Source organism: Microtus oregoni, unplaced genomic scaffold (assembly GCF_018167655.1).
Source record: "Microtus oregoni isolate MIOR12 unplaced genomic scaffold, Mior012 000032F_ref0000030, whole genome shotgun sequence".
Taxonomy (NCBI): domain Eukaryota; kingdom Metazoa; phylum Chordata; class Mammalia; order Rodentia; family Cricetidae; genus Microtus; species Microtus oregoni.
Window position 1 is genome coordinate 20,113,790 of NW_024543091.1, and position 15,588 is coordinate 20,129,377.

The 15,588-nt window shown below is 42.7% G+C and overlaps 1 protein-coding gene across 1 annotated transcript in view; it reads left to right on the forward strand.

Annotated features, from left to right (window-relative positions):
- The first annotated feature begins 868 nt into the window (after positions 1-868).
- Positions 869-15,588, forward strand: part of Rab8b (RAB8B, member RAS oncogene family) — a 67,964-nt gene continuing 53,244 nt past the window's right edge. The window contains exon 1 of the mRNA XM_041679646.1: positions 869-1,100. Coding sequence (XP_041535580.1) covers positions 977-1,100 — 124 coding nt within the window. The 5' untranslated portion in view covers positions 869-976. The remainder of the gene's footprint in view (positions 1,101-15,588) is intronic.

A 15,588-nucleotide genomic window follows, 5' to 3' on the forward strand; every position in this document is an offset into this window, starting at 1 on the left:
ATTCAGTATCTAATTTTCACTACAACCCTATGAAGTAGTTTGTCTTACAGATGAGAAAACTGAGAAGTGCCAAGCCTGTTAGACTTCACACAGCGGTGAAATGGCTTAGCCAAGACTAAATCCAAATCTTACTCGCTGCATCTTCATGGCCAAAGTTCCCGTCTGTGGTGATGCTATTTTACATGACACAGAGCTGTAGCACAAGTCTTCCCACATTCTCTTTCTCGTTCTAAAAAAAAAAAAAAAAAAAAAAAAAATCCATCCTCCTACGGGTAGTGGGGCGCTGCCTCTGAGGTAGATCCTTTAAAATAATCATCCTATTTGGCTGTGGCCTGTCGTTCAGAGGGCATGAGTGGGGTAATATCACTCTCTTGAGATCTATCAATGAAGGGCTGTGGAAAGGGACCTAGGAACCCGGGCAGAAACTGGAGAAGCAGGATAATACTCTACAGATAATCCGCAGATTTTGAGGACCACCGCATCTCTAAGAAAGCTTCCTTGCTCCGGGATCAGGCGAGTAGATAACGCGAACTGCGGGACTCAGATTTCGAAGTCTTGGATTTGAAAGGTCCCCACGAACAAAAAACCGACAAAGTCAAGTTCCCAAGGCGAGAGAAGAGGAATTCAAAACAAAGTGTCTTTTCCCAGTATGAGAGGAAACTCCTAGTGCACCGTTCCACATCATGCAGATTTTGTTATCTTTCGGGGTTACTTGGACAGCCCGGGCCAGGCACGCCCGAGGCGCTCCCAGAATACTACAAATCCCATAAAGCCTCGTGTCGCGGAAGATGATGACAAAACGCAGGCGGATTGGCCGGGGCAGGGCGGGGCGCGCCGGTCCCTTCCAAGGGGCGGGGCTAGAGGCGGGGCGGGCCGCGGGCGCCTCGGCGGACACGCCCCCTCGCCCGAGGCCCCCTCCGCGCCTCTTTCCACCGCCTCCTTGCTCTCCGCGGTCAGAGAGGGCCGGAGCGAGAAGATGGCGAAGACGTACGATTATCTGTTCAAACTGCTGCTCATCGGCGACTCCGGCGTCGGCAAAACCTGCCTCCTGTTCCGCTTCTCTGAGGACGCCTTCAACACCACCTTCATCTCCACCATCGGTGAGGGAGCGGCCGCGGCCCGGGACAGGAGCTGAGACACGGGGGGCGGGTGCCCAGGGGCCTGGGAGAGGGCACGCGAGGGCTTGACGCCCCGGGAGGGAGACCCCGGGGGCCGCCGAGAGGGCAGTGCGAGCCGGCAGGGCGAGGGCGAGAGGGGCGGGCGGGGACGCGGGGCTGTGGGCGGAGGACGGGGAACCAGAACGGTCGGGAACCAGGGGTGTTGGAGACACGAGGGGGCTCCGGGGCGGCGGCAGAGGGGTCCCAGAGGGACAGAATCGGGGGAACACAGGAAATTGTACGGAAAGAGAGAAGGAGGGGTAGAATGGATACGAACATGGATTAGAAAGACAGGAAAGAGGAAGGAAACGTGAAGGGGGAAATAAAGGGTTGCGGACTTAAGAGGGGCTTCAAATGAAGTCAAGGGACAGAGGACACCAGGGACGAGAGAAATGAGACTAGGCGGTCAGAAGGGAATTGGGGGGAATGAATGAATGTTCAGGAGGCAAGGAATGAAGCGACATTGGCTGTAAAGGTGTGCGCAGAGACGCCAAGAGAAAATGCAGAAGGAAATTGTGGATGGGAGAGGGCTCAGGAGGACCAGAGGGCAGCATGAGGCTACTTGGTGGAGAAAGTAAAGGAGAGCTGGGTGTTAGCTAGAAAGGAGAAGGGGAAGCAGCCGACGTAGTGCAGGGGCTGAGCAGAGAAAAGAGAGGAAATGGAAAACGTGGGGCTCAGGACTTTCCCCAGTAACTGGGAACGCTGGTTCCCATTTTCTCTTGACTTCTTTGAATCAAGATTTTAAAAGTGACTAATGATGGGGTAATGTCTATGGAGTGTTTTAAGTTCTTCTGCATGTTAATAGGTATTAAGAGGGCTGGCGACTTTTGGGATGATGTGCTCAGAAATTATTGTTCACCCCTTCACTCTGTTTCTTGGGAAGCAGTGTGTCTCAACTTTTTAAATTCTTGAGCTTGAGTATTTAGTAACATCCAAGACACGTGATTGAGCTCATATTCCACCTGCCTCCCTATATAGTTTTCTTTGACTCTAATTACTTTTTAGGTGAATCACAGCATTCTATATGTTTCCCAATTACTTCAAGAAAAAACATTTTCCACTCGTCCCTGGGAGCTGTCCTTCTTATATCTGTAGTTAAAGACGTTTGTGTGCAGATAACTGGATCTTTAACTTATCAACCTGAAAAGCAAATCAAAACTTGTTTTAAGCTTTCGGTAGAATAACCTTAACATCATTCTCCTTGTTAAATAGCTGCAGTCAATTAAGTTCCCTAAGTATCAGCTGTTTGGTTGCCTGGGTGATCTTTCTAGTTTCCAGTACTAGCTTAGTTAACTTTTCAAATGGTTTTCCAAGTGAGCCACAAGTAATGGGGAACCAGTGTGTTGGCAATAAGTATGGTCAAGTGGCTGGAAAGTTACCTCAGTGACTTGCTGCTCTTACAGAGGACCCAGGTTTTGTTCACAGCACCCACCTGGCACCTCACAACTGCCTGTAACTCCAGTTCCATGGGATCCAACACCCTCTTCTGGCCTCTGTGGGGACCAGACATTTACATGGGCACATGTAAAAAAACACTCATATACTTGAATTAAAAAACAGAAGAACAAATCTATGTTTAATTAGTTGTATATTCTTTTAAGTAGGTATATTGTTTTCTTCTGATTTCGTCCATACAGTCTGAATGGAAATCTGGGTGTTGTGATGTCTGAGCTTAAGGAAGTTTGAGTTGCAAGTTCTTGGCAGTTAGTCTTGAGTGGGACTTTTCTTTTCTGAGGAAGCAGATTTTAAATGTCATCTTGCATCTCGCAAGTGTATTTGTAAGAGGCTTGGTGGAAGCTGGTATAGCTACCAAAGGACATTCATTTTTGGTATCAATTTCAAAACCCCAAATAACTCTGGTTCAGTGCTGATTGCATACTGCAGTACAGATGGTAAAGGACAGGCCTAACAAGTTGAGTGGGGAGGCCTCTGTCTATTCTGTGTGGGGTTCACTCAGGGTTTCCTCCTGCCTTGAAAGTGAGCAAACATGGGCAAGAGGAGTAGCTCAGCAGTTGAGAGTGCTTGCTGCACTTCTAGAGGACCCAAGGTCAGTTCCCAGCGCCCGCCTCAGGTGGTTCACCAATGCCCGTAGGCCTGTCACTTCAACTACAGAGCAACTAACTTCTCTTCTAGTCTCTGGACAGCTCCATTCACATGTGTTCATCTGAAACACAGATGCACACAGTACACATAAACCTTTTTAAAGGAAAAAAAAGAAAATGAATAAATTTCACTGATACAGTTTGTTAAATTCTTTGGATTCCCCCACAATAGATTTACCTCCCCTCCACACTTTGTTCTACATTTCCAATAAGGATATTAACTATACAAACGTAGTATTTTTTTTAACATAGTATTTTTTAAAAAAAATTACTTTTCTGGGCTAGGGATTTAACTCAGTATACTGTATATACTCATATACTATACAGTATATGCTTAACATGGGTGAGGCGCAGGACTTAATCCCTTAAGCCCTCCCCCTACTATGCTTTTGTGTATGTGTATGTGTAGTATATTACATTTCACAGTGAAGGATTCGATTCTTTTCTGAGTGGATTATTTTTAGTGATTGAAATAGCAGTTATTAAAACCAGTGTCCTTCGATGGCTTAGATTAGGAGATAGATTTTCCGTGGTGAATCTCATGGGAACTCTTGGTCTTTGTACTCTCTGTGTGGCGAATGGGGTGAAAAAGAAGCTTCAAGCTGTTTGTTCTTCAGTTGCTATGGAGGAGGGGAAGATCCCATGCCTCTTACTTAGGCCCAGCGCTCCCACGGATGTGGTAGTAGACAGCCAGACACCTTCTAGAGCTGAAACTAAAATGCTTTGCAGTTGCAGCCATGCTCGAACAGTGGGGTGAAGTTCGTAGCACTCTAGTGAAAAGTCCCATCACCCCTCGCTGACGGCAAACACATTTCTAGCAGCCGTGCCACTCCCTGCCAAACCCCAAACTGCATCTCCAGGTGATCTGAGGTGGTCGAGGTGACAGTTGGTGACCCATCTTTTCCCACCATAATTTAAGTGTCCATTTGTGTAAACTCTAGAGTTTTCTATGGCTGGGCTTGTCAAGGTCTTCTTGTGACCCTGCTGACAGACTTGATAAGCACCACACCCCAGGAGAGAGTCCTTCTGAAGGCCTGGGGTTTGTGTGTGTTTGGCAGATAGGTCCCGTGTCTGCTTTTTACTATGAAGGCATGCTTTCATTTTGTGTCTTGCCAGTGTTTTTAAAAATGAGGTTCTTCCATCCTTAGGCTGTGTGGATGGGGGTTCTGGTGTCATGAAAGAGGAGACAGTTATTTTGGTTCCGGATAAAGTTGTCTCATATACTTTTCATTTCCCTAAGGCTTGGGACTTTGAGTCCTTTCTGTACTTTGGCAGGGTAACGGTAGATTTTCTTTCACGTGGCTTACTGGGAATCTTCTGCTCTATCAGTCAGGTAATACCTGTTAACCATGGAGTAAGGATGCTTTAGCCTCTTGGAATTACAGGTGTAATGCCGCAGACCAACTAACTAGCTTTCTAGTTTATATTGGAAAATTGAAAAAGTTTTGATTGACTCCTGTCCCATCCCTTACATAATCATAATTAACACTTAGATAAATATCTTTAAATATAAGACAGTAGGAAATAGTGATAGTATTTACTATATGTTATGTTCCCTGTGGGATGTGTGTGGTTTTAATTGATCCGAAGGCACCCTGACATCTTGAAATGGCCTTGTATTGAACAAGGCGCTGGTAGAACAGAGAGAGAACAGTACTCTGCCCTGTAATGGGGCCTTCTAAACCGACTCCCTTTGCTGCCTCTCCTCCTCCCTGCCCCCTTCTTCCTGTTAAGTATTTCCTGAGTGGTTTCATTATTTAGTATAGTCATTGTTTGACATCAGAGAGAGAGTTGTAGAAATTATCTTCTTTATGCCCTGTCCCAGCTTTATGAATGCAAAACTCTACCTTCAGTGGAACTATCGGTGAAGCTTCAAATCCAAGTCTTTATCCTTTTGTCACTGCATACGAGTGTGATCCTCTCTGTAAAGACATTTTCCAGAGAGTAATTCCACTTTGTGCATTAGGTTTGTGCCTGTGTATGTGGGAAAGTAAGGTGTTTTCCACTTTGATTAGCAGTCTGTTAAGGGAAATAGTCCTGAGAGACTCTGTATGGGGATAACTTGGCACATACATAGCCTTTGCCCTTTCTTCCAGGCCTGGAGTTTCAGGTCAAGAGATCATAGTGCACCCTGTCGTTAACATTCCTTCCACATGTGAAATAACTCATGAAATCATTTTTGTAGCCCCACATTGGTAGTTGTCAATGCTAAATGCCAGCAGAACACTTTTGGTTGTTTTTTTTTTTTTTTTTTTTTTGGTTTTTCGAGACAGGGTTTCTCTGTAGCTTTGGAGCCTGTCCTGGAACTCCCTTTGTAGACCAGGCTGGTCTCGAACTCACAGAGATCCGCCTGTCTCTGCCTCCCGAGTGCTGGGATTAAAGGCGTGCGCCACCACCGCCCGGCTTGCAGAACACTTTTGGGCATTGTATTCTGTCCCATTGTAGTCTTGTCTTGGGTTCATTTGCCTTGAGTCAGTTAACAACATGGATCAAATGGGGTTCTTGTTTTGGTTTTGCTTTTACATTTTAAAGAAATTGTTAAAGATGACAGCAGCAAAGACTATATGTGACCCTCCAAGTTATTTACTAATTGACTGGTTCTTTGTAGAACAAGTTTGTTGACCTTTGCTTAAAATGTAAAGCTGCATTTGGTTGTTCTCCTTTCAAAACTTATCAAGACTTACTAACTGAAAAACAGTCTGTCATATTTACATTTTTATCCAAGATTATATCAACATCTGGCTGAGCATAAGCCAGATACATAGAAGTCAATTTTCATTTTCATAGTTGTTTTTCTTGGTTTCAACTTCTCAAACTAAAATACCAAAGAACATGCAAGTTCAAATTGAACATTTTGTGCATAAAGCCTTATTTTAATGCCATGTTCTTTCAGAGCTCTTGGGTAGGCTTCCCTTCTCAGTGCTAGTGTTGATAGCAATGTTAGGCGGAAGTGGGACTTAGTGGTGGATGATAAAGGGTTGCATTCCTCTCCGTGATGAGTGTTCCAGCCCATGAGAAAACCTGTCTAGAAATGCAGGCATGGGTAAACTGAGTGGTGCATATGAATGTGGATCTGTCTGAAGTGTTCTTTACTAAAGAGCTTCAGCCACCCTTCTGTAGGCAGAAGTTGGGGGCAGGTTCACTGGCAACAACAGCAATGCTGTCTGTATCTACTGAAAAAAGCCAGAGGGGAATCAGTTTGGATATTGTTTTAGAGGAAAATAAGTTTAGTCTTTGAAGATGAGGAAAAATTTAGTCATTGATTTTTGAACTGAATCTGGAAGGAAGGATGCAGCAGCAATGAGGATAATAGGAGCTGCAGGCTTGGCCTGGGGCAGCCGCAGGGTCTATTCTGCCACCTGCCTGCAGCTCTCTGCTGCAGATCAGCGCTCCTGTGTGTTGTAGCCGGCACCTGGAACATTTTCCAGGCAAGGGTTCTCATAGCAGGATGAGGAGAGGGTTCCAGATGGAGGAGTAGATGCTAGATAGTGAGTCAGAATGTGGAGCAAGAGATGTATACAGCTGTGGGAAGATGAAGCGAGAAAATCAGAGTAAGATTATCAGCTGCTCCTGCCTGGGTCAGGGTGCAAGCACCAATAAGTTCCTGAATGGGAGGTGGTAGAGGTGTGGACCTTGGCCAGCTGGGCCAAGGGAATGTATGTCTCCCAGCTGCGTCGTTATCATTGCCACGTTGGAAAATCTTGCCCTCGAGATAGGCTGAACTTTTCTTAGAAAACCACAAACGTATGGGTAGTTTAAAAGTAGCTAAACCGTGTTGTGGTGCTGGTAAAACAGACATATCTGTGGTTAGTTGAGGCTTGTGAACCACCTACTTACAAACCAGGCATGGTGGTCAAGGATGAATAGTAGTTACAGTATTTGAAAATGGATCCTTCATCAGGACTGTGTTTTCATGAATAAACCCTTAGTCACTTTCAGTTTCTAGGTAGGTGAAGCAGAATGTGGTGGCAGGGAGATGGCATGATGGATTCAGGGGTGCAGCAGGTCCCAAGTCGGATGGGTTTGCATCCTCTTCCTAGAGTGGAGGCCCAGGATGAGGAAGTCATTCTCTGGCCTTAGCGGATTCATCAGTGATGGAGTGTGATCATCTGTACGTAGTTTTCAGGGTCTGTGAGTTTCCCAAGACAAGAATCAAGTCAGAATCAGTAAATCTCCAAGGCCTATTTTATAGAAGTGTGCAGTGAATGAATGGATAGATGGATGATTGTGAAAGCAGTTACGGACTGTAGAGAAAGCATTGCATGAATTTTTTGTCTTTCATAGTGTTTGACATAACTAGATTATATCTGAATTGAAATAAGTGTTTAATTTGACTTGTTAATATAGAAATGCTGTCTTCTCTAGTGTAAAATGCTGTTTACCTTCCTGTAATCAGTTTTAGAATATAAAAGTGATTTCACTTATCTCTTGGTGTGCATAATAAGCCATTTTAACAGCCTGCTTCCAACCCCCCACTTTCATAAATACCAAACAGAAAATGAGTGAAATCACTGGGTGTGTATTAGAAGAGCCATTTCAGCTTTGTCTCTGCCCATTAGCTTCGAACAATGCAACAGATGCCTGTTAACAGTTTCATGCCCATTTTTAATTAGCAGATGGAGCTGTGTTTGTGTCTGTGTCCTGCACAGCACTTGTCTGAGTCACAGGGTACTGAGTGGATTAGGAATAAGCTGGACTTTTGGACTGAATACAATCAAATTCTATTTTAAAACATTTATTTTATATATGCTTATTATAATTATATAGAACCAATTATGTACCACTGAGATAGCCTATATCTAGAGGAAAACTAATGCATACAGTTATGTTTTCTGTCATTATTAAAGAAAGGAAATTACTATTTTATGCTTTCAGTGAAATTGCCATTTTGTGGCATTTCTTGAGGTAAATTCTCATGAGGCAGCTTTCTTTAAAGACTCAGTGCGTCTTTTGGCTTAGTGTGTTGAGGGGTACTCAGCACTGTGAGGGAAATGCCACTGTCCGTAGGTTGGTGTGGCTTGCTGGAAGGCTACTTTCTGTGGATATCTGAAGTTCTGTCTGAGCCCAGCAAGATGGAGGATGGTGGTGAATTCCTAACATCTGTCATGGGGAAGCGGGGTGGGGGGGGTGGGGTGGCACCTTCCTGCACATATGTTATTTTCTAACATGAGCAGGTGGCTATTGTTCATGCAACATGTTATGACTAAATTTCAGTATTAACAAATATAGACTGTAATTATTAGATTTATTGTATGTAATGATGTGTCATTTTTCCTTAAAAAGATTTATTTATTTTTCTTATTTGTGTGTCTGTTTGAGTATATATTCACATATTCACATGTGTGTGCAGGTGCCGGTAGAGGGTGTCACATCTTTGGAACTGGAATTGCATGTGGTTTCTATGCTCAATTTTTAAGTTAGGGGATTTTTCTTATTTTGAATTGAATGAATAAGAACCTGAAAGGAATGGCTTCTTTGAAAAAGAAACTAATAAGATTTTGATGCTTAGCTGCTCAGGGCTTCCTTTGGGAAGCCACATGAAGTGGTAGCTTATTTTCCCAGCCGCCATGCAAGCTGCTTTCTTGCTGCCTTACTGTAGGGCCTAACCCGGCTAAATAGGCTCACCTGTTGCTGAACCTTTGGATGGTCCCCAGGAGCTCTTTTCCTCCTCAGTCCAGAATTTTGTTTCTTGGCTCCCAGAGTAAATGCTAAAAAAAAGCTCTTTGTGGTATCATGATCATCAAATTTAGGTGTGTGGTTATACTAACATAGACCACAGTGGCAGCTGGTGGCAGCATGGCGCAATTTCTTTTCTTTTCTTTTTTTTTAATATTAGGGTTGGAAACATTCTTTTTTTTTTAATATTTATTTATTTATTATGTATACAATATTCTTTCTGCGTGTATGCCTGAAGGCCAGAAGAGGGCACCAGACCTCATTTCAGATGGTTGTGAGCCACTATGTGGTTGCTGGGAATTGAACTCAGGACCTTTGGAAGAGCAGGCAATGCTCTTAGCCGCTGAGCCATCTCTCCAGCCCGAGCATGGCACAATTTCAAGGTGCTTTGCAAAAAGCAGAATTAGGTGTAGAATCCCATCTCATCCTGGTAAAAGTCAACCACAGAGAGATTAGGCAATACATAAAGTTCCAAAGCTTTTGGCTGCCAGAGTTTGGACTGGCAGGGCTTCTCACATCATATTTAATTTTGCTGTTTTGTTGAAAAACTAGGCAATACTTATTTTAATAAATCACAGATACTTTTCCTGATATATAAAGTAGAAGGACAATCTGACTGTTCAAGTTTTGTTTTGAAATATAGGGTAAACTAATTCAAAGCAGAGTTACATACATGTATTTTTTTATGACATGATGCAATGTTTATCTGGAATAGGTGTTCTGAAGTATTCATTATCTCCATAAACACATGTAGATACATAAAGGCCAATAGAAAGGTGAAAAGCTTGCATTGTGAAATGCCAGTGGCCAGCTGTACCCTGTTTGTTTGTTTGTTTGTTTTTGGATTTTCGAGACAGGGTTTCTCCATAGCTTTTGGTGCCTGTTCTGGAACTAGCTCTTATAGACCAGGCTGGCCTCGAACTCACAGAGATCCGCCTGCCTCTGCCTCCTGAGTGCTAGGATTTTGTTTATGAATCAGGATGGGGTGGGTTACTTTGTATGGTTTTCAACGAGGAAGTCTTTACTGTTTTCTAAAGTACTCTGATAAAATCTAAAACAGCTTAGAGAACAGCTTTTTATTGAGAGTTTTCTATTCCAGTTTTAAAGTGACTCAGGTTATTTTTTCATTTCATTGGCCATTGTTAGAGCCCCACTCCTACTGTACTTGGGGAGAAGGGCTTGCCGTGGGCGAGGAAGAGACTGAAAACCATACCTTGTGCCCTTCTACCAGTTTCTTTGTTCCTTCTTTGGTGTCTTGCTTTGTGTTGGCAGCTAAAATTAACCATTGGGTGAGGATTTAGAAAACTCCTGCCTGGCAGTCTGAGAATCAATAGTGACCTTTTCTTGCTATTTCCCTTCCATATTGTTTAGAGCTGGATGGTAGAAAACGATGCTTGTCTTACTTAGTCCCAGCAGCAGTGAGCAATGACACAGGAATGAGGCTGTTACCCAGAGTATTTGAGTTGGTGCATTTCCTATTATGTTTACTTACATTATTTTAAAATATTATAACCCTACAGTATGAAGCTTTTATGGAAAATTTTAAGTACTTAATTTCCTATATGTAAAATTTCACTGTAAATTAAAATATAGAACCTGTATATAGATTATCTTTAAAGATGTTTCCATGTCTTGGTCTCTCAGTCTTTAACCTTGATAAATACCATTACATTGTAAATTTAGGTTGTGCTCTCCTTTAATTTACCACATTTTTTTTTGTTTAAATGGTCTCTTAGTTACTGTAAACACAACCTGTAGTATTGTGCAAAACAATGGCTATGCGCTTCCTTCCAGGTACAGGCATTTTTCCTAAGTGTAAAATGGAAGGGCAATCCCCCAAAATGATGATCGAGTTTTGCTATGAAATACAGGGTAAACTTCTTAAAGATTTATTTAATTTATTTTTTATTTATGTGTGCCTGTGTGAGTTTTATAAGCACATGTGTTCAGATGCCTGAGGAGGTCAGAGAGTGTCAGGTCCCCTGGAACTGGAATTGCAAGCTGGGAACTTGCAGGGAACTGAAACTAGGTCCTCCGAGAGAGCAGTGCTTGCTCTTAACCATGCAGCCATCTCTCTTGTCTCCTCAGCTGCTCAAACATTGAACTGCTAGTTTATTTCTTATGTTTATCTGAAAGAGATATTGCGAAATACTCATCTCCTTAAATGCACACAAAAGCACACGAACACATCCACTAGGAGAGAATGATGACTGCCTGTACTGTTATTTGTTGATTGCTTGTAAATTCAGTCTTCCGTCCATTATTGCACAAGCTCCTCTCAAGGACCTTAGGCTGGCCGCTTCCTCAACAGTAAAGATTGCTAGCTTCCCTGTCTTCAGAGTCCCCCAGCAGCAGCATTTTGCCAGTCTATTAAATCATTATCTATAAAGAAGAATAGATTTCCCTTTTTTAAAAAAATATTTTATTTATATATTATGTATACAATATTCTGTCTGTGTGTATGTCTGCAGGCCAGAAGAGGGCACCAGGCCCCATTACAGATGGTTGTGAGCCACCATGTGATTGCTGGGAATTGAACTCAGGACCTTTGGAAGAGCAGGCAATGCTCTTAACCTCTAAGCTATCTCTCCAGCCCCCTAGATTTCCCTTTTTATTCTCCACTAATGATTATGCTTTCTTCTCACCAGTGGGCACTAGTGTTTGACACGTTAGAAGTCAGGGTAAGGAAGTAGTAGCCTTGTGTTGCTCTTGTAGACTGGCTAAAGATTTGTAGCACTGAAGAGATTGTCCGGTGTTGTTTAATCCTGTCATGAGCATTGGCTCTCTGATTTCATGTCTCCTTTCTCTCAACACCTCATTTACCTTCAATTCTCTTGCTTTAAAAAGGAACTAATAGTTTAGTGTACAAATCTGGATGTGGTTAACATATTGTGAAAGAAAAAAATGAAGGGGTTAAATTCAGATATCTGGGCTCCAAGGACTTTTGGGTTTTATAAAGCGATAGCTGGAGCCAGGTGGTGGTGATGGCGCACGCCTTTAATTCCAGCACTCAGGAGACAGAGGCAGGTGGGACTCTGTGAGTTCAAGGCCAGCCTGGTCTACAAGAGCTATTTTGGGGCAGGCTGCAAAGCTACAGAGAAACCCTGTCTCGAAAAACCCAGTAACTAGTCAACTACTCAGTTCAAACACAGCATTTTCTTTGTTTGTTCTATCAACATTTGTATGTGGGTGTGCACATGTGTGTACTCATGTGTAGAGGCCAGAGGTCAACCTCGGTTGTTGTTCATCAGACAGAATCTCTTATTAAACCTGAAACTTGCTGATTCAGCTAAGCTGGCTAGCCAGTGAGGATAAGGGATCTTCCTGTCTCTGCTTCTGCCCCTGCCAGCCCAGTTCTGGGATTATAAGCACATGCCACCAGGCCCAGGTTTTATATGAACTCTGGGGGGCAAATACTTGACTGAGCCATCTCTCCAGGCACAACCACTTTCATTTTGGGTCTGAAAAACTTTGAGAATGGAAAAAAATGAAGAGTATCCAAGTCATTTTAATACAGCAATAGGAAAGACTGCAGCAGGATAAATAATGGTGTTATGAAAGTACCAAAGAGAGGTTGAGGAGAGCTTATAGGAGAAAATTACATGCAAACTTGTCAGAATCTGAAGGAGGGGTGAGTTACTAGAATGGGAGTGAGGACTCTCTGGGCAAGGGCTACTGCCTGCATGGCCAGCATAGCTTCCTGGAGGAACTCTGGCTCCCTGGCCAGTGGTAGAGGATGTGACCAGAGGTAAAGGTAGAGGGTGCTAGAGGGCAGATTGGGAGAAACTTAACAACCTCCTAAATCAAGGCTGGGCCTTAGCCTGAGGGCAGCAAGGAGCCAAGGAAGGATGTCACCTAGGGAAGCCAGTTAGGGTTAGCAATCCCAGGTGCCTCTTCCTTCCCTTGGGCTGTTACTATTGGCAGAGTGTTTCCACTCCTGTCTCTGTATATAACCCTTGACATTACCACAGAAGATGTGAAGAGATGATTGCCCTGTCCTAGGTGAGAGGAGCTTGACGCTTGGAGAATGGACTCTGTCAGTCCTGTAAGTAGATAATGGAGCCCAAACCTGCAGCTCACACCAGTTCTGGGCCCTTTGTCCATGGCAAGCTGAATCTCTTAAAGTGGCTATTGGCATTTTCTATGGGTTTCAGTGTGTTGAGCTTTTATTTAGGCCCAGGAGCAGCCCCTGAAAGTGATCTGGAAGAACTGTGTAGATAAACCTGGAAACCCTTAAGGGTACTGAGTGGAACATGAACAAGCCCCAGCAGCAGCTAATGCTGATGTGCATATGTTGCCTCTTGGCTTGGGAGGTCAGTGAACTTGTGGTTTCCAAGTTGTCTTAGCCACTAACTAGTCCTTTAGGAAGAAATCAGATATGTGCAGAGCAGAATGCGGGTAGAAGGGCCAGAGTTTAATTATAAGCCCTACTCTGGTGAAAAGGGAACTGATTATATCAGAAATCTCTGCATTGCCTCTCCACATGGTGCCATTGGTTTATTTATGTGTGCTTGGTTTTATATAGGCTATAATTTGCTAGGGACAGCTACCTTAATTGTGAACTTCCTTCCTCATGTCAGGTTTAATCTTCCTGTTAGCCTATCCTATCCTGTCCTTTATTTTTTTTTATTTTTTATTTTTTTTTTATTTTGAGGGTGAAATTCTGTCTAATCCTGGCTTTGTTTAGAAAACCCGTTTGGCAAAGTTTTCCTCAGTGGTGTAAAGTAGACCTACCTATATCTGGATTGTTTTCTAACTTTGAGCCTCCAGCATGCCACTGTGAGCCAGGACAAAGAAAAGTCTGAGCAGCTAAGCTTGATGTGACATGTCCACTTACTCTGTCACGTGAATATGCACCTGGGTGCTCCACAGTCTCAGTTTTTATGGTGCATGTTGGTACAGATCGACTCCTGGGAGGCTAGAAGCAGAGCTGAAGGCTCTGGATCCCTGAGAGTGTGCAGTGGCATTATGGTACTGTGGAAAAGATGTTCATCACACAGTTTCAGACGAGTCAGTAATGAACTTTCATGTGCAAAAGAGTCTAAAGTCTTTTTCAGAGCTCTGATCTAAGTTATAACCAATGGACAAAGTGGGAGAGTAGACAGAAAAACCCAAACAGTTTATGTAAAAGAACTTGGGCTTTTGTCCTGGAAACCCCCAAGTTGAACTTCTGATTTTAACATTTCCTGTTGGAGATTCTTAAGGTAAATTAATTTTAGCATTTTCTTAATTAATAAAGGAACTTCTTGTTAGGACTTTTGAGAAAAAGATGCATTATTGTTTGTAGCATAGGTTTAAAACTACTCTCTCTCACACACATGCAAACAGAGTTACATATGTGGGAACTGGATAAATCAAGTTAGTTCCAGTTAACCATATAAGCCTAGACAGCCAAATGGACCCTGGAAATCCCAGGGGACTTAATTGGATAGCATTTGCCCTTCATAAGAGCTAACATTTATGCCAGGTGGCGGTGGTGCATGCCTTTAATCCCAGCACTGGGGAGGCAGAAGTAGGCGGATCTCTGAGTTCGAGGCCAACCTGGTCTACAAGAGCTAGTTCCAGGACAGGCTCCAGAGCTACAGAGAAACCCTGTCTTGAAAAACCAAACAACCAAAAAAAGAGGCACCTATTAGGATGGATCCTATAAAAATATGGACAGGAAGATCTTGCTTATTTTGATGAGGTGTACATCAGTGTTGTAGAAAGTTTAGGACTATGTGTATTTTTTTACATTATTAGAAATACTGTCTAGACTCATCTCTAGAGTGAAGGCCCTCGCTCATCTGGCATCAGGAGACCCCTGTACAACATGTCAGTGTAAAGTGTAGTTTCTTGGCTTCCAGCTACTATATATTCTCAGGGGAGTGAGAATTTGGAGAAAAACACAAACAAAAAATAGCGTAGAATAATCTGTCCAGAAGGGACAAATATTTCAATTTAAATATTCTAGCTCCATGGCCTCTCTTAGGGCTTTGAATTTTTAGTGCAATGAGTTTCAGAGTGAAATCATGAATTGTAATGAATTTGTTTGCATATATGAATTTGAACAATACATTAAATTTTGAAGCATTGTATCTGATTTTAATGGCGTAAATTACCCAGCTTGAAAGCTAGTTAATAGTTTTTCTTTACCTAATAATCAAGATGATGATACTTTAATCTTAGAAAAGTCATTAATCATGCTTTTATAGCATCAATACATGCTATTAATTTCTTTGTAACCATTAAGCTGTCTTATTAGGAAAATTAGGGAAATAAATGTGTCAGCATAAGCATAAAGTATGATTCCCCCTGAATGTTTTCTCTCTTTAATAGATGATGATTATATGTACAGGGCAGGCATAAAGTTATAATTGGTTTTGTTTTTATATAGATCTTGTTTGGTAAAGGAAGCTGAGGTAAGAACTTAAAAGTGTTGTCTTGTTTTGGGTTTTTTTGTTGTTGTTGTTGGTCTTTTGGGTTTGTTGTTGATTTTTTTTGTTTTTGTTTGTTTTGTTTTGTTTTTTTGAGACAAGGTTTCTCTGTGTAACAGCCCTGGCTGTCCTGGAACTCACTTTGTAGACCTGGCTGGCCTCGACTCACTGAGATCCATCTGCCTCTGCCTTCTGAGTGCTCGGATTGAAGGCATGTGCCACCTGGCCTTTAGCATT